This window comes from Globicephala melas, chromosome 17, assembly GCF_963455315.2.
Source record: "Globicephala melas chromosome 17, mGloMel1.2, whole genome shotgun sequence".
Taxonomy (NCBI): domain Eukaryota; kingdom Metazoa; phylum Chordata; class Mammalia; order Artiodactyla; family Delphinidae; genus Globicephala; species Globicephala melas.
This window is the reverse complement of record NC_083330.1, coordinates 78,527,835-78,551,590: the sequence shown is the minus strand read 5'-3', so window position 1 is coordinate 78,551,590 and position 23,756 is coordinate 78,527,835. Positions and strand designations below refer to the sequence as shown.

At 61.4% G+C, this 23,756-nt stretch overlaps 2 protein-coding genes across 3 annotated transcripts; both read left to right on the top strand.

Moving 5' to 3' along the window:
- The first annotated feature begins 5,071 nt into the window (after positions 1-5,071).
- On the top strand, positions 5,072-11,310 carry LYNX1 (Ly6/neurotoxin 1). 2 transcript variants are annotated; one of them, XM_060287197.1, is made up of 4 exons: positions 5,072-5,160; positions 6,521-6,722; positions 6,937-7,038; positions 7,242-11,310. In XM_060287197.1, the coding sequence occupies exons 2-4, from the start codon at positions 6,671-6,673 to the stop codon at positions 7,430-7,432; spliced, it is 345 nt and encodes a 114-aa protein (XP_060143180.1). In that variant the 5' UTR covers positions 5,072-5,160; positions 6,521-6,670; the 3' UTR covers positions 7,433-11,310. The 2 variants fall into 2 exon arrangements, with proteins under 2 accessions (XP_060143180.1, XP_030731816.1); XM_030875956.2 differs by lacking the exon at positions 5,072-5,160 and adding an exon at positions 5,373-5,495.
- Positions 11,311-12,519: 1,209 nt separating this feature from the next.
- On the top strand, positions 12,520-22,859 carry SLURP1 (secreted LY6/PLAUR domain containing 1). Its single transcript, XM_070043990.1, has 6 exons — positions 12,520-12,571; positions 17,494-17,515; positions 17,846-17,931; positions 22,321-22,440; positions 22,524-22,534; positions 22,686-22,859. The coding sequence occupies exons 1-6, from the start codon at positions 12,520-12,522 to the stop codon at positions 22,857-22,859; spliced, it is 465 nt and encodes a 154-aa protein (XP_069900091.1).
- The last annotated feature ends 897 nt before the right edge of the window (positions 22,860-23,756 follow it).

Below are 23,756 nucleotides of genomic sequence, written 5' to 3'. Positions count from 1 at the left end.
CCCTCGGGACCGGGGCCCCACCCCCTCCTCTCCCTGGCCAGGATGGGGGCTCAGACACCCTGGCTGGGGGCTCCCCTGGAAGGTCTAGGGCAGGGCGGTGGTGCGGCACGAAGAGCTGCTGGCTTGGAGCCGCCCCTCCCCCAGCACAAGAGGACGCCCCTCCCTGAGCAGCGAGGGGAGGAGGGGGGACAGGAGGCATTCGGCTCCCTTCAGGCTTCATATTCGTTCTGTTTGGTTTCCGTTTATTTTTCTACCCAAAGCCCTGCACCGGAATAAATGGTTGCAAACCAGCGTGGTCATGTCTGTGCTAGTTCCGGGAGTAGAGGAGGTGGGGAGGAGCCATCCACACACACCGGCCCCCAAGTCCCAGGGTTTGTCACCCAGGGCCAGTCTCGGCAGCGTGCATGATGCCTGGAGGGGCACCATCACCCTTCACCCCCGGAGGGGACACGACCCTCCCCAGACACCTCCTCTGCAGCCCCAGACAAGGAGGGCCCTCCTGGGGGAGGCCTGAGTAGGCGCGCTGGCAGAAGTTTGTCAGTGGAGCAGTGATGCGAGGCCGTAGCTCTTCACCAGGCAGCCACCAGCCTGCCTGAGACCACGCGGTGGAACCCCTCCCTGCAGGGCCGCCCCGCCCACCCTGCCAGCCCTTCCCCCACCTCTCACGGCCAAGCCCCGCCTGCCCAGGCTCGCCCGGGTCCCACCTTGTCCTACCAGGTGACCTTGAGCAACACCCTCTGCCCGCGGCAGGTCTCTCCCGCTCCGCGCTCCCGTGGGCTGAGATCCGACCGTAGCTCCTGCTGCGACGGGAATATTCCGAGGACCAGCGCGCCCCCCCCCGCGGTGGCCACCGGGGAGCCGGGCCTTGGGAGGAGTTGCCAAGGGGGCATGCCTCTCCCCTCCCTCAGAGCTCACTGTGTGCCCTCGGAACCCGGCACCCGGCACCCGGGGCAAGAAGTGGAAAGGCCGGATCAGACACACGGGCCACTGCGGTCGGACAGACGGGCGGGGACGCACAGGGCGCGGACCATCCCGAGTCCTCGGGATATCCCACAGCAGGCCGGCCGTGTGGCTGGGATTTGAATCAAGAGGTGGGGGGTCAGGGACATCCGCCTCCGGAGAGGGGAGGGTGCTCTGAGCTGGGCCAGCTGGAGCCAGGGAGGAGAGTGCCTTCTGGTGCCAAACTCCGGAGAAGACCCTTCACCCCCCACCTGGAAGCCAGGGGTGCGGTCAGCAAACTTGCGGGGGCAGAAGGAGGAGGAGGCTGCCACACGGGGTCAGGGAAGGCTCCGCAGAGCAGCCATCCCTGAAGGGACACCGAGGCCACCTGGGGCCCAGGTTAGAAATCCCCGCCAGGTGGAAGAAGTTAACTACATGATGACCAGGCTGTAGCCATGACATAAGCTGCCACAATTCTGAGAACTGGCCTCAAAGAAATGGGAACAAACCAACCCTGGAAACGAAGATTAACTGTACTTAAAACAATCAAGATGACGCTGATCAGACCACTGATAGCCAATTTCAAGATGACTGTCAGTTGATTGATTTTCTTTATTGATTTTCTTCTTCTATTTCCTTGGTTTTTTGCTCTTATTTTTATCATTTCCTTTATTTTGCTTACGTGCGGTTTGATTTACTCTTGTTCTAGTTTCTGAAGGTGGGATCATAGGCCATTATGTCGAGAACTTTATTTTTTCTCATACAAGTGTTAATGCCAAAATTTTCCTTCTAAACACTGCTTTAGCTGCATTCACTAACTTTGATATATTGTGTTTTCATTTTCATTCAGTTAGAAATACTTTCTAATTTCCTTTAAAATTTTTCCTTTAGCCCACCCAACTGTGTTGCCCAGTTTCTAAATATTTGGTGATCTTATTTTTCTGTTCTTGATTTAATTCCATTGTAGCCCAAGAAAATAATTTGTAGGATTTCAATCCCTGTAAATTTGTTGAGATTTATTTTACGGCCCACAATAGGTCTATCTTGATTAATATTCTGTGTGTCCTTGAAAAGAACGGGCTCTCCTTCTGTACTTATCAAGCAGGTCACATGGGCTGGTAGTGTTGTTCAAGTCTCCTTTATCGTTATTCATTTTCCGTTGACTTCTATGAGCTCTTAAGAAAGGAGTGTTGGGCTTCCCTGGTGGCGCAGTGGTTAAAAATCCACCTGCCAATGCAGGGGACACGGGTTCGAGCCCTGGTCCGGGAAGATCCCACATGCTGCGGAGCAACTAAGCCCATGCGCCGCAACTACTGAGCCTGCGTGCCTAGAGCCCGTGCTCCGCAACAAGAGAAGCCACCGCAACGAGAAGCCCGCGCATTGCAATGAAGAGTAGCCCCCGCTCACCATAACTAGAGAAAGCCCGCGTGCAGCAACGAAGACCCAATGCAGCCAAAAAAAAAAAATTCTCTAAGAAAGGAGTGTTGAAATCTCTGGCTGGAGTCATGAATTTTCTTTTTCTCCTTTTTGTTCTCTCAGGTTTTTTGGCTTTGTGTGTTTTGAAACTCAGTTGTTAGGTGCATAAACATTTAGGATTGCTATGTCCCCTTAATGAACCGATCCTTTTATCATTATGTAACGTCCTTCTTTATTCCTGGCTATATCTTTTGCTCTAAAATCCACTTTGTCTGACGTGAGTGTGGTCACTCCTGCTTTCTTTTAATTACTGTGAGCCTGGTGTCTCTTCCTCCGTCCTTTGCCTTTTAACCTACATGTGATCTTACATGTACAGTGGACTTCTTGAGCGCAGCAGAGACATGGCTCTTTCTCGTTTTATTTAATCTGACCACCTCTGCTTCCTAGTTGGGGTGTTTGGACCTTTCAGTGTGATTAGAGGTGTCATGGGTTTAAGTCTCTCACCCCGCCTTCTGTCTTCTCTCTGTCCCACTTGTTCTTTTTCCTTTCCCCTCTTTTTCTGCATTCTTGTCAATGACCAGATTACTCTCTGTGATTCCATTTTATCTCTTTTGTTACTTTATTAAGTAGAGCTCTTTGATTTTTCTTTTCTTGCTCTTTCTTTACTTTTTTTTTTTTTAATTCTAGAAAAGAATTCTTTTTGCCTTTGCATGTCTGAAAATATCTTTATTTCCCCTTCACTTTTCAGAGATGTTTTGGGGGGGCATATAATTCCAAGTTGTTTGTTTTGTTTTTGTGTTTTGGTATTTCAAATATTGCTTCACTGTGTTGGCTTGTACTGTTTCTGACAAGAAATCTGCTGGCGTCCTTCTTTTCTTGTGCATCACACAATGTCTGCTTTTAGTGGTTTCTCTTTATCACTGTTTTTTTAAAAAATTTTATTTTATTTATTTTTGGCTGCGTTGGGTCTTTGTCGCTGTGTGCAGGCTTTCTCTGGTTACAGTGAGCGGGGGCTACTCTTCGTTGCGGTGCATGGGCTTCTCATTGCAGTAGCTTCTCTAATTGCGGAGCACAAGCTCTAGGAGCATGGGCTCAGTAGTTGTGGCTTGCGGGCTCTAGAGCGCAGGCTTAGCGGCTGTGGAGCACAGGCCCAGTTGCTCCACGGCATGTGGAATCTTCCCGGACCAGGGCTCGAACCTGTGTCCCCTGCACTGGCAGGCAGATTCTTAACCACTGCGCCACCAAGGAAGCCCCTATCACTGGTTTTAAGCAATTGATCACGATGTGTTTTGGTATAGTTTTCTTCAATTTCTTGTGCTTGAGGTTCATTGAATTTCTGGGTTCCATGAGTTTATAGTTTTCCTGAGGGGAATTCAGGATAGAGGAAAACTGGATACTTGCCCTAAATAGCTAAGATGCACATCAAAGGAATAATTTCAATGAGCCCAGACTCTTGCATCTTCCCGAACAGAGAAAAGCACTAAAATCATTAACTTGCGATGTCTACTTTTTGTGACTAGCAGTGATCTTTTGATGTTCGAGTACATTTGTTTGTTTGTTTGTTTTTTCCCAGCAAGAACTCCTATATGTCCCAGCTCCTCCCTTACCTCTTTGGATCAGTTCCTCAGAGCTGAGAGGCTGTCTCCTGGGCTATAGTCCTCAGTAGGGTCCCCAAATAAAATATTAACTCAAGACTTTTAGGTTGTGAGGGTTTGTATTTTTTTCGGTTGACACAAGGTTTCTCCTCCAGCCCTGTGTGAGCTCTGGGAACCCTTGTGCCTGCTCCTTCCACATCTTGGGGTTGGTTCCTCAAATGTGTGCACTGATGGGCCCTCAGCTGAAGACACACGCACCCTCTGCTGACCTCCCCAGCCCTGTGGGTTGGAGAGGGGACAGTTCTCTCCTCTCTGCCCTGTGAGATCCAGCTGCTTTGGCTTCCCTGAACTCTCCTCTCCTCAGTCAGAGAGTCCCGGACTCTGTCTGGGTTTCCCCTCCCTGCTCTGTGGCCTGCAGCTCCTTTGTCTCCCCCACCTCCAGGGTCACGGCCCCTGCTGCCTGCTGTGCGACCTCGGAGAACCGTGGCTTCATTTATTTTGCCCCATTTTTCAGTTGTTTAAAGGCAGGAGGAAAATCCAGTTGCTGTTAATTCATCATGATCTGATGCTGGAGCCCACAGCATATGCCCCAGTGGAGTGTGAGCTTCATGACCGCGAGAATATTGGGGAATGTTTGCCCGTTTTATCTCCAACTCCTGGCACCCTGAGGCATCTCAGGGACTATTTGGCAAATAGGGTGACCAACCATCCCAGTCTGTCCAGGGAGAGTGCCCACTTCGCTCTGGAGGCTCAGGGCCTAGGGTCCCCAAAGTGGTTCAACTCTTTTAAAGAAAAATAAAATTGAGGGTCAAAGAAAATGTTGCATTTTTTTTCCTCACATTAGAAAAAAAAAAAAAATTTAGGGCCCATGAAAATCTTAAATTTTGCCTTAAACATTATTATTACCGTGGAAGGGGGTCCATGAAACAATGGGCTTCTTTCAAGGCTTGATTTTACGCTTTGTTAGGAGGGACCTGGTGTGGGGACCGAGGCCCAGAGATGCTAGGTAACTTGCCGAGGTCACACAGCAGGTAAAGCGGGACCACGTGGGGACCCAGAAGCCGGATCCAGAAATCAGCGCCTCCCCACCCCCCCCACCCCCCACCCCTGGCACTCGCTGCAGCTCCGCTAACATCCCTGTACAACTGGGCTAAAGGAAGAAGGGGCACGGGCTGCTGCTGGGGTGCGGGGCTGACGAGCAGCACGGGGGGTGAGTGGGCGAAGGGCGGCGGGCGGAAGCAGGGAGAGGGAGGGAGGGGCAGAAGATTCCGTCCCCGTGCCCCATCGCGAGGTGCACGTGCGTCTGAGGGTAGCGCGGGTGTCACTGCGAGGGCCTAGGTCTGGGCGCGGTTGGCCCTCCGTGGGGGGCGGGGGTCCCGGTCCCCGCGGGAAGGACGAACTCGCGGGCGGGGCGGGGCGGGGCGGGGCCTGCGGTGAGGTCACGCGCGATGGGCGGTTCTGCCGCGGGGCGGCGGCGCGGCGTGGGCAGTGCTGGGCTCAAGGACTGACGCACTGTCAGACCCGGGCTCGCAGGGCCGGCGAGGGGTGAGTCCTAGGCGCAACGGGGGCTCATGGTGGTGAAGGTCATGGTTGAGGTCCCCCCGACAGCCGCCCGAACTTGGGACCGCAGTCTTGGGGGCGGGGCTCTCCGGGAGGGGGCGGGAGGAGCTGGAGCCGCAGGCCCGGCCTTGCTCAGACCTTCGACATCCCGAGGTGCACGCCCGGAAAATGGGTCATGGAAGATGGATTTGTTGTTCTCGGGAACGGGAGGGTCTAATTTAGTTCCCCGAGGCGGGGACCCGGGGCTGGACTGTCCGCGCGGGGAGGGGAGTCGTGCTCCAGACACCCCCCCAGACCCTTTCCGAGAGAGTGGGCATCTCCGCTCCAAACAGCAGATCCAGACTGGGAAGTTCTTGTCTTGCCCAAGTGCCCTCCTGGAGTGCATTCAAAGCACATTCCCCCACAGGCTGGACAGAGTCCGCTGCCGATCGGGGAAGCCCTGTGCCCACCCCCACCCCACCCCCCGTCGGCCGTCCCCTCGTGTCTAGGCAGCCCTTGGCAGGGGAGGAAGTGGCTCTGCCTAAAGAGGCCCCTCCAGACCCGGCGCTGGGCCCCTGCGCAAGGCCTGAGCTCTGCAGTACTGACTCAAAACCCCAGGCAGGGCTCTGGAGGTCTTCCGGGAGAGGGGCCCCTAGCTGGGCCCTGAAAGTGTCAGGAAGTGGGGGGGCCCACGCGGGGACACGCCAGGGGCAAAGGGTAGGGGTAGCAGTGAGGATAGACCCACCCCTGGGGCCCCAGGGCCCTGGGTGGGAGACGGCTGGGTACCAAGCTCCTGGGCCCCTGCATCAACCATCCCCGGTAGACTGTCGGTTTGGCCTGGCGTTCAAGGCCCCTCCAGACTTCTGGCCTCCCCTTGGCCCCCCACCCTTGCTTCCTTCTCATCTCATTCGTGTCTCCTCCTCCAGGAAGTCTTCCCTGACTCCCAGGCTGAGTTGGGGGACTCCTCTGCACAAACCTGTGGGTCCCTCAGGCCCTGCTGTGACCACCTGTCCTCATCCCCCTCTGTGCAGGGCTATAGCGCCTCCAGTCGACCAGGAGCTCCCAGAGGGCAGGGGGTTGTCCCACCCTCTCTGTGCCCTGCCCCAGCCCTGGCCTGAGTTGAATCGAAGACCAGCTGCTCTCCACTTCCCTGCTCCCACTCTGCCCTCTCACCTCTGGCCATGGTGCCCCTGTTCGCCCTGTTCCTGGTGGCCTTGGTGGGCCTACCTGTGGGTAAGATGGATGGAGAACAGAGGGATGGACAGACCCACCTTTGGGGGCAGGCAGGCTGGAGGGGGTGGGGGCGGAAATCCCAGTGACCGCCTCTCCTCCCAGCTCTTCTGACCCGGGGAAGCTGACGGGACCAGGGGGCTGATGGGCTGGAGGAGGGGGCCTCTTGCTGTTCTCTGACCCCAATCTCCCTCCGGCCCCGGCCCCCGGCCCCCAGCCCAGGCTCTGGACTGCCACGTGTGCGCCTACAATGGCGAGAACTGCTTCAACCCCATGCGCTGCCCGGCCATGGTCACCTACTGCATGACCACGCGCACTTGTGAGTTGCTGGGATGCCCCTCACAGCCCCGCCTGTGGAGCACGGTGGCGGGTGGGGGAGTGTGAGGGAGCTGAGGAGGGAGGCTCCCACCTGCCCCAGGATCCTTTTTGGGAGCTCCTGGCTTAGGGGAACCTGGCCGAATGGCCCTGCATGCTGGGGTTGGCCCCCTCAGGGTCCTGGCCCACCTCCCCCTCCCTCTGCAGACTACACCCCGACCAGGATGAAGGTGAGCAAGTCGTGCGTGCCCAGCTGCTTTGAGACCGTGTACGATGGCTACTCCAAGCACGCATCCACCACTTCCTGCTGCCAGTACGACCTCTGTAACGGCGCTGGCCTTGCAGCCCCTGCAACCCTGGCCCTTGTACTCCTGGCCACCCTCTGGGGTCTGCTCTAAAGCCCCGTCCTGCCCTCCACAGACTCACTCAAGGGCAAAGTGCTGAGCAGCACGGTCCCACCCTCTCCCCCTGCGCACTCCCTCTTTGCCCTCCCCAGACACCCCCCCCCCCAGCCACATCCAGGAATGTCTGCAAGAGGACTCTTGACCTCCCCCAGCTACCCGGGGGTCTGCTTCCAGGTCATGACCTGTTGTTTTCAGAAGGCCGATGTGGGACCACACCTCCCAAGGCATCTGGCTTTGACGGGGCAGCTCAGCCCCCTCCTCTGTCCAAGGATGGGGGTGTGGGCACGGTGTGCTGTTTATGGGGGATCTTCAGTTGGCCGGTGAACACTGACGTGAAGGGGACCTCTGCGTCTGCCCTGTAAGTGTGCTGGAGGGGGAGGGGAGATTAGGGACCCAGGGGGTGGGGACCAGTCCTAGGAAGAAGGCTCTCCAGGGTCCTAGGAGGGCTGCCCAGGGCAGGTGTGGCATGGCAGGCCGATCGGGGAAGGCCTGTGCCCCCCGCCCCCCGTCGGCCGTCCCCTCGTGTCTAGGCAGCCCTTGGCAGGGGAGGAAGTGGTTCAGCCTAAAGAGGCCCGTGAGGCCCCTCCAGACCCGGCGCTGGGCCCCTGCGCAAGGCCTGAGCCTGGAGAGGCCAGGCTATATTTGGTCGAGCTTGAGAGCTGATCCCAGGACTATTTTAGGCCAGGAGGGAAGGGAGCAGAGCGGTAGCCACCCGAAGCCTGGCCTTCAGCCCTAAGCAGGCCCTGGCGGAGTGCGCCTTTTTACGGGGGGCGGGGGTTTGGGGCGGCGAACTTCGCCGGGGCGCCGAGAATTCGCCGGGGCGGGGGCGGGGGCGGTGCATCCTTGAACCGGAGCGGGGCGCCCTCTGGTGGACGCTTGGGGCCGCGCCGGGCAGGGGTGAGCTCGGTCCGCCGGAGGGGAGGGGAAGGGAAGGCAGGGTCCGGGGAAGGAGGGGACTGTGGTCAGGAAAAGAGGGGAGGGGAGAGGGAGAGGGGAGGTCCGGGGGAGGAGGGGAGGACGGGTTGGGAAAGAAGGATGCAAAGGGCCGCGCTCCCTCCCCGCGCAGCCGGGATCCCCTCGCCCCTCGCAGCGGCTTGAGTGCTATCCGGGCGGCAGCAGGATCCCGACTGAACGAGTGCTGGGTGCGCCGGCCTTGGTCCCAAAGGGTTTCGCGGGCTCCTCGACCTCTGACTCTGCCCACGGGGAGGGCGGGAGCTCCGCTCCGGCTGGAGCGCTCCAGCCTCAGCTCAGGGAGTGGTTCTCAGGTGCCCCCAGTCAAGCTGGGCCTTAGGTCCCCCAGAGACCCAAGAAAGGGCATCATTTAAAAGGCACCCACCCTGGGCTTCCCTGGTGGCGCAGTGGTTGATAGTCCGCCTGCCGATGCAGGGGACGCGGGTTCGTGTCCCGGTCCGGGAAGATCCCACATGCCGCGGAGCGGCTGAGCCCGTGAGCCATGGCCGCTGAGCCTGCGCGTCCGGAGCCTGTGCTCTGCAACGCGAGAGGCCACAGCTATGAGAGGCCCGCGTACCGCAAAAAAAAAAAAAAAGGCACCCACCCTAGGTGAGCCCCGCCCTCGGCCAGCTCGGGGAAGCCCGGTCTGCCCAGCGTCTGCTGTTCTGGATCCGGGTGGCCCGGGGAGCCGGGCCCTCCTTCCAGTGAGGCCAGTCGATGTGCAACGTTGTGCCCGGGGTCACACGGCGCCTGAGGCCTCCTCAGCTGACCAGTGCCCCCAGCTCCAGTGTCTGGGAAGGGGCCAAGGAGCCCCTTCAGGTTGGCAAGGCCCAAGTGTGCAGGATGGTGGCAGGTGCCCACGTGGGGGGTTGTCCCTGGAACTCAGAAGCCCTTGGCCCCTAAGCATGGGCCCTGTCAGGGGGACCTGTGCTGGAAATTCCCTCTTGAGATCTTCCCTCTGGGACCGCCTGACCTCAGGGGATCCGGTCCTTAGGCAGGCCTGGGTCAGGCTTCCTGGAGGGCCAATAAGCAGAAGCAGAAGGGCCAATACCCAGACAGCCGTCCAGGTGGCCCCTCCCCCTGATGCCCAGTGTGGTGTGAGCTCCTCCTTGGGGGAGGCTGGGGGGAAGCCAGACCCCACCCCCAGCTCCTCCACCCAAAGACTCCCAGGAGTGGTCCCTCTCAGGGAAGTGACCACACTCCCCGCAGAGTTGGCTGCGGGGCCACCGCAGCTCCAGATGCTTTCTGGGAGGGAGGGCAGCCCTGGGCAGACTGCCCTCCTGACTCAGCAGGAGAGGCCTGGGAAGCACCGTCACTGCCCTGCTTGTGCAAGCACTCTGTCCTGGGTCCGGTGGCTCCTCGGCTAGACCGGGTCCTCCCTCCCTCCCTCCCTCCTGTCCTGGCGGGGATGGAGTAGAGCCCTGCCTGGCCCCCTGTGGGCTCTGGGGTCACTGAGAGCAGGGATCCAGCAGCTGGGTGTGCTTGGTGTTGGGGGAGCTTCTCACACCTGCCTCTTGCCTCCATCTGTCCAACCCTCCTCCACCCTGACCTGGTCCCATCCCAATAGCCATGGCACTGCCCCCAGCACCGGGGACCATGCTGCCCATCCCACCTCCACAGGCTGGGTTCTGCCTGGCCCGGCTGTGGTGGAAACTCAGCACAGACACACCTAACGTGTTATGCTCACGCCCTGGCCGGGCCCCCTAGTGGGAAGCGCGTGGCACTGCAAAATCAGGGGACTGCACCAGTAGTGCCCTTGGAAATCAAACAAGTCATCTTGTCCCAACTGACTGTCCATGAGGCTAGTGACTAACATCTGCCCGTTTCCCTGCAGTTGTGGCTCTAAGCACTGCAAGACAACCCTGCAAGGTAGGAGCCGTTATCATGCCCCTTTCACAGATGAGGAAACTGAAGCACAGAGAGGTGAAGTAGTTGCCCAAGCCAGGTGGGACTTCTCGTCCCCCGCCCCCACTGCCCCACCGTGCAGTCGCTTCTCCTATCAGCTGGGAGAGGAAGGGGAAGCTGAGAAGGTGGATTTATAAATTTAAGAGGACATTAGCATGTGAAATCATTGTAACAGCTTAGGGTCGGGAAAGGAGAAAATCAGCACCAGGAGGTTTGAGAAGCCATGAAAGACAGAGTCAGGGCATCCAGCCCTGTGTCTGGGTGCTGGGCCAGGGGTGGAATAGCACAGAGGAGGGCACAGGGGTGCCAGGCACTCCGAGCTCGCCTGGCCCAGACCCCTTCCCCACCTGTGTCAGGATCGTGGGTCAGCAGGCGGGCAGGCCCAGGCTCTTCCCCGCGGTCTTCGCAGCGTTTCAGATCTGGAAGCAGCCTGCCCGTCTCAGGAGCGGCTGCTTGACTGTGTGGCGGCACCTGCGTGGACTCCCGTGCCGTCCATCTGCCTGGAGCACAGCTGCGGCCCGGTGCAGACGGACGTGCAGAGGGGAGGCTGGACAGCTGCTTCTCACCTCCCTTTGTAACATCTGATTTGTGGTGATGAACGTGTATTTTTTTCATGATTCTGAACCTCTGAGAAAGGTGAAAAGAAAGTGAGAGCTCTCTCTCATCTCTCCCCCTCCCCCAAGTTTTGTTGGATCCTATCCCTTGGGCTGATCTGGACCTCGTCGTTCACACCTCTGAGCCTCTGTTGTCTTGCTGATAAAATGGGGACAGTAGCGCCCACCAGGCTGCCCAGTGGGGCCAGTAACTGCCCTGTCTGGGGCCTGGCACACAGGAGGCACCGGGTGGACAGATGGATGAACGGACGGACAGACGGATGGATGGTGCCCTTTCCGTCCACTTCCTGACCCTACCCAGCATGGGCATCGACTTCAGGCCATGGCCCCCCTCCCTCACACGGCCTCCCAGAGAGGTCTCCTTTGCACCTCCTCGAGCTAGTGAATAAACGGATGAATATGTGTGTCGATTTTCTGTCCCACCAGCCACCCCTCCTGTGCTCACCTCTACCCTGTGGGCTGGTGTGCTGGTCCTGCTGGCTCTGTCTGTCCTAGACTCCCGCCCACCCTGGGTCGCCCAGTCTTGCCAGTCTTGACCTCGGAACCAGCCCTGGCCCAGGGCAGGGGGTGACCCATGGGAGGGGAGGGAGCCAGGCAGGAGAGGCAGGAGGACTCCCAAGGTTCACGGGAGCGGCCCCAGTTCTGGTTCCCTGGGAGCGAGGCAGACCTACCACCTCACCCAGAGGCCCCCTGGGGAAGGCTGACGGGGCTGGTAGGGGAGGTAGGGCCCCAGGAACTCACCCACCACCCAGCTTTCTAGCTCCTGGCACCAGCTCTTCCTTTCTGCCTGGGAGCGGGGTCTGAGACCGACTACCCACAGGGGCCCACCAGATAGAGGGATGGACAAAAGCCACGCGGGCTGCCAGGGCAGACAACGGCCTCTGGGCCAGCAGGGCTGGCCCCCTTCAGACAGCCCCCCACACTGCCCCCACGGTGCACCTCCTGTTCTGGCAGAATGGCTTGGCTGGCGCATCGCCCCCACAAAGTCTGGCTCCTGCTCTCAGGAGGGTCCTTCTGGGCTCTCACCCATCATGGGGTCTCTCAATACCAAGGGCCTTTCTGCTCCCCGCCCCCAGCACTGGGCAAACACCCACAGGTCCTGGGCCCTGTGATACGTCACTCCCAGGGGGTAGGCAGTGCAGAGCCACCACTTCTGGAGGGAGGCCCATTTGACAGACGGGAAAGCTGAGGACCGTGCTTTGTGGCACTTCGGACGGCAGCTGCTCCGCTAACTCACCGCAGGGGGCCGCGCTGGTGAAGCTTCTGGTTTCGGGGGGCCCTAAGCTTTGTTTGCATGTTTAGGGCCAGGGCCTGGCCCCCAGGCCTGAGCCAGACCCTCATTCCTGTTCACCCGGGAGGCCAGAGGCTGTGTGCTGAGGGTTCATCGTGTGTCACGCCACCTCACGTGATCCCCAATCGTATCATTTGAGGACCAGGAAAGAGGTTTATGGAATTAAACGAGGCTCTCCGGAGGCCACACAGCCATCGAGCCTGGGGACCAGGCCCCAGTCCAGTTCCTCGGCTGCGCTGGCCTCTGGGGCGGGGCAGAACAGCCGCTGGTATAAGACGGCAGCCCGGGCGCCCTGGAAGCCAGGCCTCCCCCAGGAGGACATGAGGCTGCTCCTTGGGCTCCTGCTGGCAGCTGCCTTGAACCTGGAGCTGGGTGAGTCCAGGGGTCACGACCACCCTTCCTTCCAGCTCTCCCCGCTTGCTCTAAGCCTGCCCCTCCGATCTAGGCCACCACTGAGCTGTGACTCCCACCTTGGGGGAGCCCCCTTCCTGCCCCCGCACCCCTTTTCCTGAGGCACTGGCCCTCCCATCCACCAGGTCCTACCCTCTGCCCAGCCCCTCCCCGGACCTGCGGGTCCATCAGCTGAGCCCTCACCCCGTCCTCGTCCTCGTACCGGCAAGAGCTGCGGACCCCTCAGCGCCCTGCCCCTGGCTTGACCCCTCCTTCCCCCACCCGCACAGGCCTTCCCCGTCCAGCAGTGACCCCGCCCCCCTGGCTGCTCCTGGGCCCGCCCTCTCCTGCCTTCCCCCTTCCTCTCCCCCAGGGGATCCAGGCCGCTCCCCTTCCGGTCTGGCCTTATTCTGGAGGCAGTGTTCCCACTCCCGTCTCTGCAAGTCTTCTCTGGCTCCGCCCACATCGACTGTCGCTGGCTGCATCTGCCCCTGAGGCCTGCTCGAGGGCTCCTCGGGGACATGCCCCCAAATGGGGCTGCCCACACCTGGCCTCGTCATCTCCCCACCGACCCCTGTGTTGGGGTGGCATCTCCACCCACCCAGGTGCTTGAACAAGACCAGCTGGGCCCTCCCAATCCAATCCCAACCAGCCCACTCCCCCAGCCCTCACCTGTTTTCCCATCTGGGTCAACACCCGCCTCACCAGCCCCATGGCCCTAAATGAGATGGACAGAGGAAGCACCTGGACAGCCCCGGCCCAGGCCCGGCACTCCCCTTCCCAACTGTTTCTGGGATCTGCCCACCGTCTCCCCTCGCAGGGACCCTGGGGAAGGGGGGGTCTCTGCCCTGTGGGAAAAGACTGTGAGGCTCGGGGCCCAGGCCTCACCAATGACCCCCGAGAACTGCCCCTGTGTCATCAGGGTGGATGGATGAGGACAGGAAGACTGGGCAATCTGGGCTCAATGCGGAGAAAGCCCTTGTCACCGCCAGGGCTGGCTCACGGGGGCTGGGCAGCCTCCTCTCCCTCCCCCAGCTCAGCCTATGGCCAGGGGATCATGGGAGCCCTGCCGGGTGCTGAGAGTCCACTGAGACGTTGCTGAGTGGAAAGAGGGTGCCATTGTGCAGGAGTTGCCCTCAGCTCTGTCCCTGTGTCTGTGCCTCCATCTGTCTGTCCCTACACCTGTGGCTGCAGTCCAAGCCTTGCAGTGTCACCAGTGCAAGGGCTTTGGAGGATGCTCCCACAAGTCCAGCTGCCCAGCAGGCTCCAGCCGCTGTATCGCTATTGTCACCCATGAGTAGGGGGTGCGGAGCGGGCTGGCCACACCCTCCTGGCCCAGGTGGGGAGAGCCAGGCTCAGAGGGGCATAGCCTGACCCAGGCGTCCAGCAAGTCAGGAGCAGGGCAGGGAGAGAACCCACTGGCCTCAGCCCAGAAGAGGGCCTGAGAGAGGGGACCAGGTCCACCCAGGCGGGGGGCTGACCCTCCGCCCCCAGGGGCCCCCATCAGGGGGTTTGGGGGTGACGGCCAAAGGGTAGGGGTTTCTTTTTGAGACAATGGAAGTATTCAAAAACTGACTCTGATGGTTGCACATATCTCTAAATATGTCAAAAATATTTCTCAGGGGTGAACTGCATGGTATGTGAAATATACCCAATAAAGCTGTTAGAAAAAAAGAAAAAACACTTTAGGAAAAACAAGACTCAAAATTCAGATTGAGGAAGATTCATGATGACGTAAAAATCTAAAAAGAAATGCGTGAAAAATGCCATAAAACTAAAAGAAGACAAGGTGAGAAACATTTGCTATATGTGAAAAAGAGGTGGATTCCTTTCCTATATAAAGAAAACTACAAATCCACAGGAAGGGGCAAGGATGTGAGTAGCACGTTCAAAGAAAAAGACATTCAACCACACTTCCAATCAGAGAGGAGCAAAATGAAGGAAGTAGCATTTTAAATCCTTGAGCAAAATAATGGCAGGACAATGACGCCAAGGCGGCAGGGACACGGCCCGCTGTGCGCCCTCGCGGGAATCGCGCAGCCTCTTGGAGGTGCCGTCTGGGAAGCTGTAAGATGTCCCCGGAGTGTTGTTGAGTGCAGGCTCCCGAGAGGTCACCCAAACACCTGGGATGGGAGGGACGTGGGGTAAGAAGCCCTAACCACTGGACCAGGGGGGCCCTGCCCGTGAGGGAGGGCACAGTGCTCGAGGGACTGATCTGGCCCCCGTGTGTGTGTCCCATTGCCCGTGGCTAAAGGCCGTGAAGACTCTGCAGTGGAGGACGCTCACAGCAGTGTTTTGAGCACAGACTGAGCAGCCTGAGTGCCCTCTAGGACAGAGAATAATCCATGAGGGCGTCCCACTGGGTGCTGCAGAGAGAAGAAACAGGCAGCAGCCCCAGGAGCCCTTCACACCGTCTGTGCACGTTCTTCACATCTTAGAAACATGGGTTTAAGGGCGCTCAGTGCTCTGCCGGACACAAGAGGGGCACAGGTAAGTGGAAACCCAGGGAGGGAAACGCCTTGGCCTACTTGGGGATCCACAGAGCCTGCTCTGAGGAGACAACCCCACAGGCAGGCTGGGTAGGAGGCCACGCCAGGCAGACGGAGCAGCGGAGCCCTGGCCCTGGTCCCACGCTGAGCCCGGACCCTGGTCACAGGCTGAGCCCTGGCCCTGGTCACACTCTGAGCCCTGAGCCTGGTCACAGGCTGAGCCCTGACGCTGGTCACACCCTGAGCCCTGAGCCTGGTCCCACTCTGAGCCCTGAGCCTGGTCCCACTCTGAGCCCGGACCCTGGTCCCATGCTGAGCCCTGACCCTGGTCACAGGCTGAGCCCTGACGCTGGTCACACTCTGAGCCCTGGCCCTGGTCCCACGCTGAGCCCTGACCCTGGTCACAGGCTGAGCCCTGATGCTGGTCACACTCTGAGCCCTGGCCCTGGTCCCACGCTGAGCCCTGACCCTGGTCCCACTCTGAGCCCTGACCCTGGTCCCACGCTGAGCCCTGACCCTGGTCCCACTCTGAGCCCGGACCCTGGTCCCATGCTGAGCCCTGACCCTGGTCACAGGCTGAGCCCTGACCCTGGTCACACTCTGAGCCCTGAGCCTGGTCCCACTCTGAGCCCTGACCCTGGTCCCATGCTGAGCCCGGACCCTGGTCACAGGCTGAGCCCTGACCCTGGTCACACTCTGAGCCCTGAGCCTGGTCCCACTCTGAGCCCTGACCCTGGTCCCACGCTGAGCCCGGACCCTGGTCACAGGCTGAGCCCTGAGCCTGGTCCCACGCTGAGCCCTGAGCCTGGTCCCACGCTGAGTCCTGACCCTGGTCACAGGCTGAGCCCTGATGCTGGTCACACTCTGAGCCCTGAGCCTGGCCGCACGCTGATCTCTGATCCGGAGGCTCCTGGAGAAACAGAAGGAAGGATGTAGACCTCTTAGCAGGGAGGCATCGTAAGCAGAGCAGCCCAGACGCTGGCTGGGGCACACTTCTCCTCACCCTACGTAGGTAGCAACTTGGCAGAAAGGTTCAGCCTGTGTCTCCCCAGCAGGGGTCACGCAGAAACTCTAGGAGGAGCTAATGCCCAAGGGCCAGGTACATTACGAAGGAAAGAACAGGTGGGGGCCCTGGGTCTGAGGGCAGGAAGGCGGGGGGCTGGGCCAGCCACAGCAGAGGAACTGGGCTCAGCCCGAGGAGGAAGCTCGGCTGTGCGAGGTGGTGTCTGCGCCGCCAGGATTAGCTGCGCCCAGCGTCAAGCCTGGCAGCCTGGAGAAGAGTAGAATCAGACAGGCTGGGCTGCTGTCTTGGCGTTTGCCCAGGCCTCCCGGATGACCGGCCTGTCAGCGCCTGCTAGAGCCTCCCATCCTGCATGCAACATCCAGCCGTTAGCATCGGGTACCATCGCTGGCTGTAGTGAGGAAAATAGGATCCAGCAGGCGGAGTGTCTGACACACTCTGGGTGTTAAGGAAGGCTAGGTGTCCCCCGACCCAGTTCCCAGGGGGACATAGGCCCTCCCAGTCTCGGGGTCAAAGACCAGACGCCAAACGGAGCTGATGCCCGGAGGCTAGAAAAGGCCGTGGGGTGGTGGCGGGGTGAGGCGGGCGGTCCCAGGACAGAATTTCACCAGCGAGAGGCAGGGGTGGGGAGGGCATCCCTGGTGCAGGAAGGGTGGGAGCGGAGTCTGGAGGGGCGTGAGATCTGGAGCCTTTGGTGGAAGATGGAGGGTCTAACGAGGCTGCAGCAGAGCCCCGAGTGCATCTGCGCACAGCCCTGTCAACAACCCGCCCCTACCCCCAGCAAGTGTTCCGGCAGCAGGGGGCCTGGAGGAGGGGGTGACAGGGTCACAGGTGGGGCACACCTGGCGAGGCTGAGGCGCAGGCCGCCCTGGGGCGGGGAGGGGGAGCAGTGCCTGGAGCCGCTTGAATCTAGGGCCCAAATCCACATCTCCCCCATCTGAGCCCGGGCAAGGGCCTGCCTGTCAACTTCGTGACCTGCAGTTGGGCCAGGGGAGCCCTGCCTGAGGGGCAGCCCCCTGGGCCCTGATCCAGGTGTGCCTGCCCCTCCAGGGGATGCCAGGATTAGCATCCCCAGGTGACCCTGCCCCTTCCCCTCCCACCCTCCAGGGCCTTCCTGTTGGCCCAGCACTTGCCTTGTCTTTGTCCCCTTAAGCCTGTGGGCACGTTTTGGCTGGCTGTCCTGGCGGCCATCTCCCCATCACTACGTCCCACGTGACCACCTCAAAGAAGCTGGGTGCTGGGGCCTGGGGCGCCCTGGGAGGATTCGAACGCGGAACCACTAGACCAGGAATCCACCCTGGAGAAAGGAGTGGGGACCCCAGGCCAGACAGGTGCCTGACAGAGGCAGGAGTCAGGGTGCAGGAGAGCCCTCACCCTCTGCTGCTCCCTTCCAGGTAGCCTGGGGGTCTTCCCCAGGTACAGGGATGTCTCGGGTTGGGGTGGGGGAGAAGGTAGAGAGCCCCACCGAGGGAGTTGCAGAGGCGGGTGAGGGTCCCCAGTCCTGAGAGGGGGGCCATGAGGGTGCGGGGAGGGGCCCAGACTGCGGGAGGCGGAGGAAGGAGGAAGGGGCAGGCAGGGGCGGCGGAGGACCACAGAGGAGCACCACAGAGGAGCCGGTGTCCAGGTGGAGGCGGGTGGGCCCCAGTGGGCGGGGGCGGGTCTCCGTACCTCTGCCGCCCGCGGGAAAACCAGTCCGGCTGAGCAGTCTGGTGGCTGCAGCGGGTGTTCACCATCCCTGCGGGGCAGGCCCGGAACCGCGCACTGCAGGGACGAGACTCAGGGGACACGGCTGGCGCTGCTGGCGCTGGTGCCGGCCACTGGCTGTGAGCTTGGTGAGGGGTGCGGGGCCGCCAGAGGGAGCAGTGCCTGGGGGGTTGGGGGGTCGGAGGGAGAGGAAGAAAGCAGGGAGGCAGAGGAGATGTGGTGTGCGAAGGGAGAGGTGGGAGTGGGGTGGGCCAGGCACGGAGGGGCTCTGGGGCAGATGGGGCGCCTGCGACCTGGGCCAGGTGTGGCGGGGAGGGGCCTCTTCCCAGGGCTGAGACTGGCAGGGGGGTTTGTGGCCAAGGCCCTGGGTGCCCACTGGAGAACAGCCCTTCGTCAGCACGGGGCTCCAGAGCAGGGCTTTCCGCTGGGGCGGGCAGGCAGGGTCAGAATCATGCTCCCGGCTCCTGGGCCACGGTGCGGGGGCAGGTCTCAGGAGGGGCCTTGCGGACACCAGGGAGGCCCTGGGGGTTGGGGGAGCAGGAGGTGGAGAAGAGGGAAGCAAACCAGACATAGTGGGAGACTCGGGGTCTGAGAGACATCCCGGGCCCTTGGGGGCCCACACCCAACCAGAAAAGGAGCTGGGTTGGGTGGGCCCCAGCCAGATGGCTCTGCCCATTTCCCAGAGGGGAAAACTGAGGTCATCCCGAGAGACACAGCAAGAGTCAGCGGGGGTGGAGGGGCCTCACTGTGCACACGGGCGGCCCGGGCTGCCATGGTAGGGGTCGGGCACGGGGGCTGGAGGAAACAGCAGCAGCCTGTGTGCCCTAAGCGCCCCCGCCCCCCACCAGCCTGCGCCCTGACCGGCCTGGCTCTCACTGCACCGCGGCTCTTCTCCCCTCCCTGTTAAGCTTCCACCAGCGGGCACACCGGGCCCAGCCCGGCCCAGCCTGCACGCCACATACCCGCTCGCTTGATCCCTGATCCCCTCTGCAGCCCTTCGGGTCCTGCATTTTGCTGAGGACGCCAGGGGTGACCCACCTGCCCCTGCCAGGCCCTTTACTGCAGGGGCCCCAGCGCCTCCGTCTCCCTGCGCCTCCCCAGCGCTCCCGAAGCTGCTTCATCCCTGCCTGGCCGTGGCCCCGCCAGGGGCATAAGCGGCCTCGGGACTCGGGCACCCCAGCTCCAAGCTCTTGAATCTTCCCTGAGTTTTGGTCGGTGGCGACTGAACCCTGGCTGGAGCTGTCCCCCTCAAACCTGGGCCTTCTGGTCAGAGGGCTTGGGAGATCCGGGGCCTGCCTGACCCGACCCTCTCCACTCCTTCCCCAGTGTTGGCCTTGCAATGCTACACCTGTCCTGAGCCCACCAGCGTGTCCAGCTGAGTCACCACCACGACCTGCAATGCCCACAGAACCATGTGCAAGGCCACGCTCTGCTCCCTGGAGATGGGGCAGTGGGGCCGGGTAGGGTGGGGCCGGGGTTCCAGGGTCAGAGGTGCCGCCAGGCCAGGCAGCCCGTGGGCAGAGAGCAGTCGCCACCTTTGTCAATTCCAGAAAAGGCTTTGGGTCCAAGCAGCCGGGCTCCCTCCCTCCCTCCCTCCCTCATTCCTCCCTGTCCTTCCTGCAATGGGGACCATCTTCACCTGGCTGGGGAGCTGCTGGGGGAGGAGCGGCCTCATCCCGCGGGGCATCTGGAGCAAATCACCATGAGTGCTGTGCAACGGTGGTGGACGTGAGGAGGGGCTGGGTCACGGAGGGACTGAGACGGGGGTGGTGAGACACACACGCACGCACGCACGCACGCACGCACACACACACACACACACACACACACACACACCCACCCCTACAGGCAAACACGGGAAGGCTGCTTGCCCTTCCTGGCCACTACCCCGCTGCTGCCCCGGCAGCACCCTCCCTGCCAGCCGCCACCTCCGAGGTCTTCCGGCTCCTTCAAAGCCGGGCACAGGCCCTTTCCAGGCAGCCTCCCCGACAGCACACAGGGTCTCCCGACCTGGAGCCCAGACCAGCCTGCTTCTCGGCACGCCCACCCCACCACTGCTTCACGTCCACCTCCGCTGTGACCTTCACGGGCAGCTTCACAGCTGCCCTCTGGGTCGATGACCCTCTGCCTGGTTTACCCATAAAAGAAGGGGGTCAGGGGGCTTCCCTGGTGGCACAGTAGTTGAGAGTCCGCCTGCTGACGCAGGGGACACGGGTTCGTGCACCGGTCCGGGAAGATCCCACATGCCGCGGAGCGGCTGGGCCCGTGAGCCATGGCCGCTGAGCCTGCGCGTCCGGAGCCTGTGCTCTGCAGCGGGAGAGGCCACAACAGTGAGAGGCCCACGTACCGCAAAAAAAAAAAAAAAAAAGAAGGGGGTCAGGGTGGCTCAAGAGCAGACCCGGTTGCACGGGAGATTGTGGGGCGGGGACCCACTCAGTCTACGAGGCTTCAGACCAGCCCCGCCCCGGCTCCTCTCACCAAGTCCTTAGTGCAGACCAAGCCCCAGGGGAGGGCCGCCCTGCTGCTGTCTGTGCCACACCTGCCATGCGTGACTTGCTGGTCTGACTTGCATTAACCACAGTCTCTCCCTTTGCAAACAACGCCCCCGCTCTGTTTCCTTGCGACCATCTCTCAGTCCACGTGGCCAGGTCACTTCTGCCCTCACAACTGCCCAGGGTCCCTAGTCTCATCATACAGACAGAATCCAGTCCAGAGGGATGAGAGAGTCACCCCAAGGCCACACGTGGAGACGGCAGCAAAGCTCAGACCCAGGCCTCCCAGTTGCCAGCCCTGAGCTCCTCCCAGCATGCCATTCTGCCCTGAGACTGGGGGTAACTTCCTACCCTGCAGCCAGCCCCCCTCCACCGTCCACACAGCATACACCATTTCATCCACCACCTACCCATCCACTTGTTCTTTCATCCACCCCCTTTCCCACCAGCCAGCCCCCCACTCATGCAGCGCCCATCCACTCATTCCTCCCTCCACCCGTCCACTCTCTCAAACGTCATCTATCCACCCATCTGTCTTTTCAACCATCCATCCATGCATCCTTCCGTCTATTCATCCACTCACCCACCCACCCATCCATCCATCCACACAACCACTCACGGAGCCCTCAGAGGACAGAGAAACCAGAGAGGCTGGGATACCAGAAAGGACTCTGGGTGAGAAGCACCTGGACTGGGCCTTATAGCACAGGGGAGATTGGAGGCTACGATGGGAGACCAGAGAGGCCGCTCAGTGAGAAGCAGAGCACAGGCAAAGGCGCAGAAATGGGAAAGTGTGCGGTGGAGGTGGGCAGTGGAGAAGATCCAGGAGCCTGGGTGTGGGCAGAGCCCTCTTGTCTGGGGTCTAGAACCAGGAGGCTCAGGCTTGGTCTAAAGGCCATTCGTGGGGACGGGGTTGGCAGTGATGAGGCGGCTGGTCCGGGCACCACCCTCGTCAGCCCAAAGGGGGCCTGGTTGCCCCATACCCACCCCCTCACCAGGCACTCACCTCCTCTGCACCTGGCCTGACACCCCACCTCCGGCCTCTGCTCTGGTGGGTCCCTGGGTCAGGTATACACCAGGTAGAGGACATCTGGGAGTGCAGGAGATGGACCTTGGCCTGGTTGGGTTTGAGATGGACATCAGTCCAGGCCAGAGCCTGGCAAACAGGCCTACAGTTCCCGTGTGGCAGGAACGGGCCAGGCTGCAGGGAGGGGCCAGGGCAGGCTCCAGCGCTGCGGGGTGCTGCCCCCTCAGGGCCTGTGAGTGCATTGGTGGCCACGCATCCTCCTGCCAGCTGCCTCCCAGTTCTGCCCTGTGCCACCCAGATGGGGGCCCAAGGGCTGGCTATAAACCCCAACCGGAGGCCGGCACAGGCTGCCGCCCTCCCGGCTCCTGAGCACAAGGAATGGCCTTTCCCAGGGCCCTGCTGCCGCCGCTGCTCACCTCAGCCTCGACCGTGAGCTTGGGCGAGTGCGGCTGGCTGGCGAGGGGCCCGGTCTCTGGTTCTCGCTTGGCCCACCTCCTCAGTGGGGAGGGGCCATCGGGGGGCTTTGAGGGGAAGGCTTCCTTAGGTCCCCCACTGGGCTCACCTTCCCTCACCCTAAACGAGCCTCCTGGTCCTGAGCCTGGCTTCACCCAGGACAGGGGTCACAGCCCGCTCTCCAGGAAGGCAAACCAAAGCTCGGGTAGACGCTTGCGGTGCTCAGGTCTGCGCTGGTGGCCTGGGCCGGAAGGGGCTCAGTAGGGCGAGCCACTCGCCCAGGGAGGGACAGAAGATGCTCCAGGTGGACCCGTGGGGAATGGCCCAGGGCCTGCACCATCCCTGGCCTCTTCTCCAGCCCCTCCTCCTGTGTCCAGAATGGCCTGGGGCCTGCACCATCCCTGGCCTCTCCTCCAGCCCCTCCTCCTGTGTCCAGAATGGCCCGGGGCCTGCACCATCCCTGGCCTCTCCTCCAGCCCCTCCTCCTGTGTCCAGAATGGGTCTCAAGGCCGGATGATGAGGGTCTGTCCCTATCCCTCTCCCAGGCGAGGCCTTAAGGCGCTTCACCTGTGAGCAGCCCACGGCCCTTCCTTTGTGCGAGACCATTACTAACTGCAACCCGGAGGACACAGCGTGCAGGACCTCGCAGCTGATGGTGGAGTCAGGTGAGGCCGGGGGCCCGCAGGCTGGCTCTGTGGGGCTGCACCAGCCTCGGGCTCCCAGCTCCCATCTCAGGGCCACACTGCAGACCCCAACAGGGTAACTTCCCAGGGCAGCCGTTAGCTTAGGGGTCTCAGGGGAGCACGGGCAGAGGCAGGAAGGGCAAGGTCAAGTGCATGGAGGCTGGGGCGGCTGAAGAAGGCGCTGGGCGGCAGGGCGCAGGCTCTGATGCCTGCCCTCCCCGGCGGAGTTCCGCTTCAACCACAGCCCCAGGGTGACCAGTTCCTGCTCCAGCTCCTGCGAGGCCGCTGACCCAGACAGCATTGGGGCTGCCCACCCCAGCTACTGCTGCTCCCATGACCTCTGTAATTCTATGGGCGTTGCCAGGCTCAGTGCTGGGGCCCTGGCCCCTCGGGGGCCATAATCCTGGGTCACCTCCTTTCCTGAAGAGCCTGGCACTGCTGGCGGTCAGCGCTGCTGGCACGCCCCCATGGCCCAAGCTCACTGGGCCTCAGGCTACTCGTGGGATCCTAGGGGAGAGAACAGTTTCAGGGTACTCTCTGCCCTCCTCCTCCACCAAACTTGTAGAAAATAAGGTGAGGCTGGAGACGACCTCTTTTCTTCTGGACACTGAGAGCCCACAGACCGCCTTCAGGCAGCTGGGCTTGGAACCAGGCGTGTTCTGGCCCCTGAGCCTCATTCTCCCCCAGGGCCATTTTGACCCATTTCACAGATGGGAAAACAGAGGCTTAGGGGGAGAAATGCATCCTGGGCCAGCCTTCCTGCATGTCAGACCAGGCAGGACCCATTCCTCAGCCCAAGGAAAATCTGACCCCGCTCCCAGAAGTCCCTGAGACCCTGTAGGCGTCTCCCCCGCCCCCACCCCCAGGATGGGGAGGAAACTGGGGTTGCAATCCAGTTTTCTCCACGGGCGAGTATGCCTGTCCAGCGCAGGGCTGCCGCAGCAGCAAGGGGAGGCTGGGGAAGCGGGCCTGTGGAGCTCAGCCTGCCTACCCAGGCTGGGTCTTCCCGAGTGCGTAGGAGTGGGGCGCACCTGGGCCTGCGGCCACCCATACATCTCCACGGGCCTCAGTCACCTCCTGAGACAACGGGCCTACTACACCCTGGGCCCTGGGGACAGCTGAGATTAGAGGAGGCTGTGTGCACGGAACACGAAGGCCATGCCAGCTCACCCCTGGCCCCCAGGGCCAGCTCGGGGGTCCAGGCCGTGTTGCGCCCGCAGCACTCCCAGTGGCCTGGCCTGTCTGCCCAAGGGTGGGCAGCAGAGCGTCTTCGGAGGCTGACCACCCCCCAGGAGCCC

What these genes read in the sequence shown, in the direction of transcription:
- LYNX1 (XM_060287197.1), top strand. Translation starts at nt 6,671, where the DNA reads ATGGTGCCCCTGTTCGCCCTGTTCCTGGTGGCCTTGGTGGGCCTACCT. An exon ending in CTTGGTGGGCCTACCTGTGG is followed by an intron (nt 6,723 to 6,936) that starts GTAAGATGGATG and finishes CCCGGCCCCCAG; the next exon opens with CCCAGGCTCTGGACTGCCAC. An exon ending in CTGCATGACCACGCGCACTT is followed by an intron (nt 7,039 to 7,241) that starts GTGAGTTGCTGG and finishes CTCCCTCTGCAG; the next exon opens with ACTACACCCCGACCAGGATG.
- SLURP1 (XM_070043990.1), top strand. Translation starts at nt 12,520, where the DNA reads ATGAGGCTGCTCCTTGGGCTCCTGCTGGCAGCTGCCTTGAACCTGGAG. An exon ending in TGCCTTGAACCTGGAGCTGG is followed by an intron (nt 12,572 to 17,493) that starts GTGAGTCCAGGG and finishes GCTCCCTTCCAG; the next exon opens with GTAGCCTGGGGGTCTTCCCC. An exon ending in AGCCTGGGGGTCTTCCCCAG is followed by an intron (nt 17,516 to 17,845) that starts GTACAGGGATGT and finishes CCTGCGGGGCAG; the next exon opens with GCCCGGAACCGCGCACTGCA.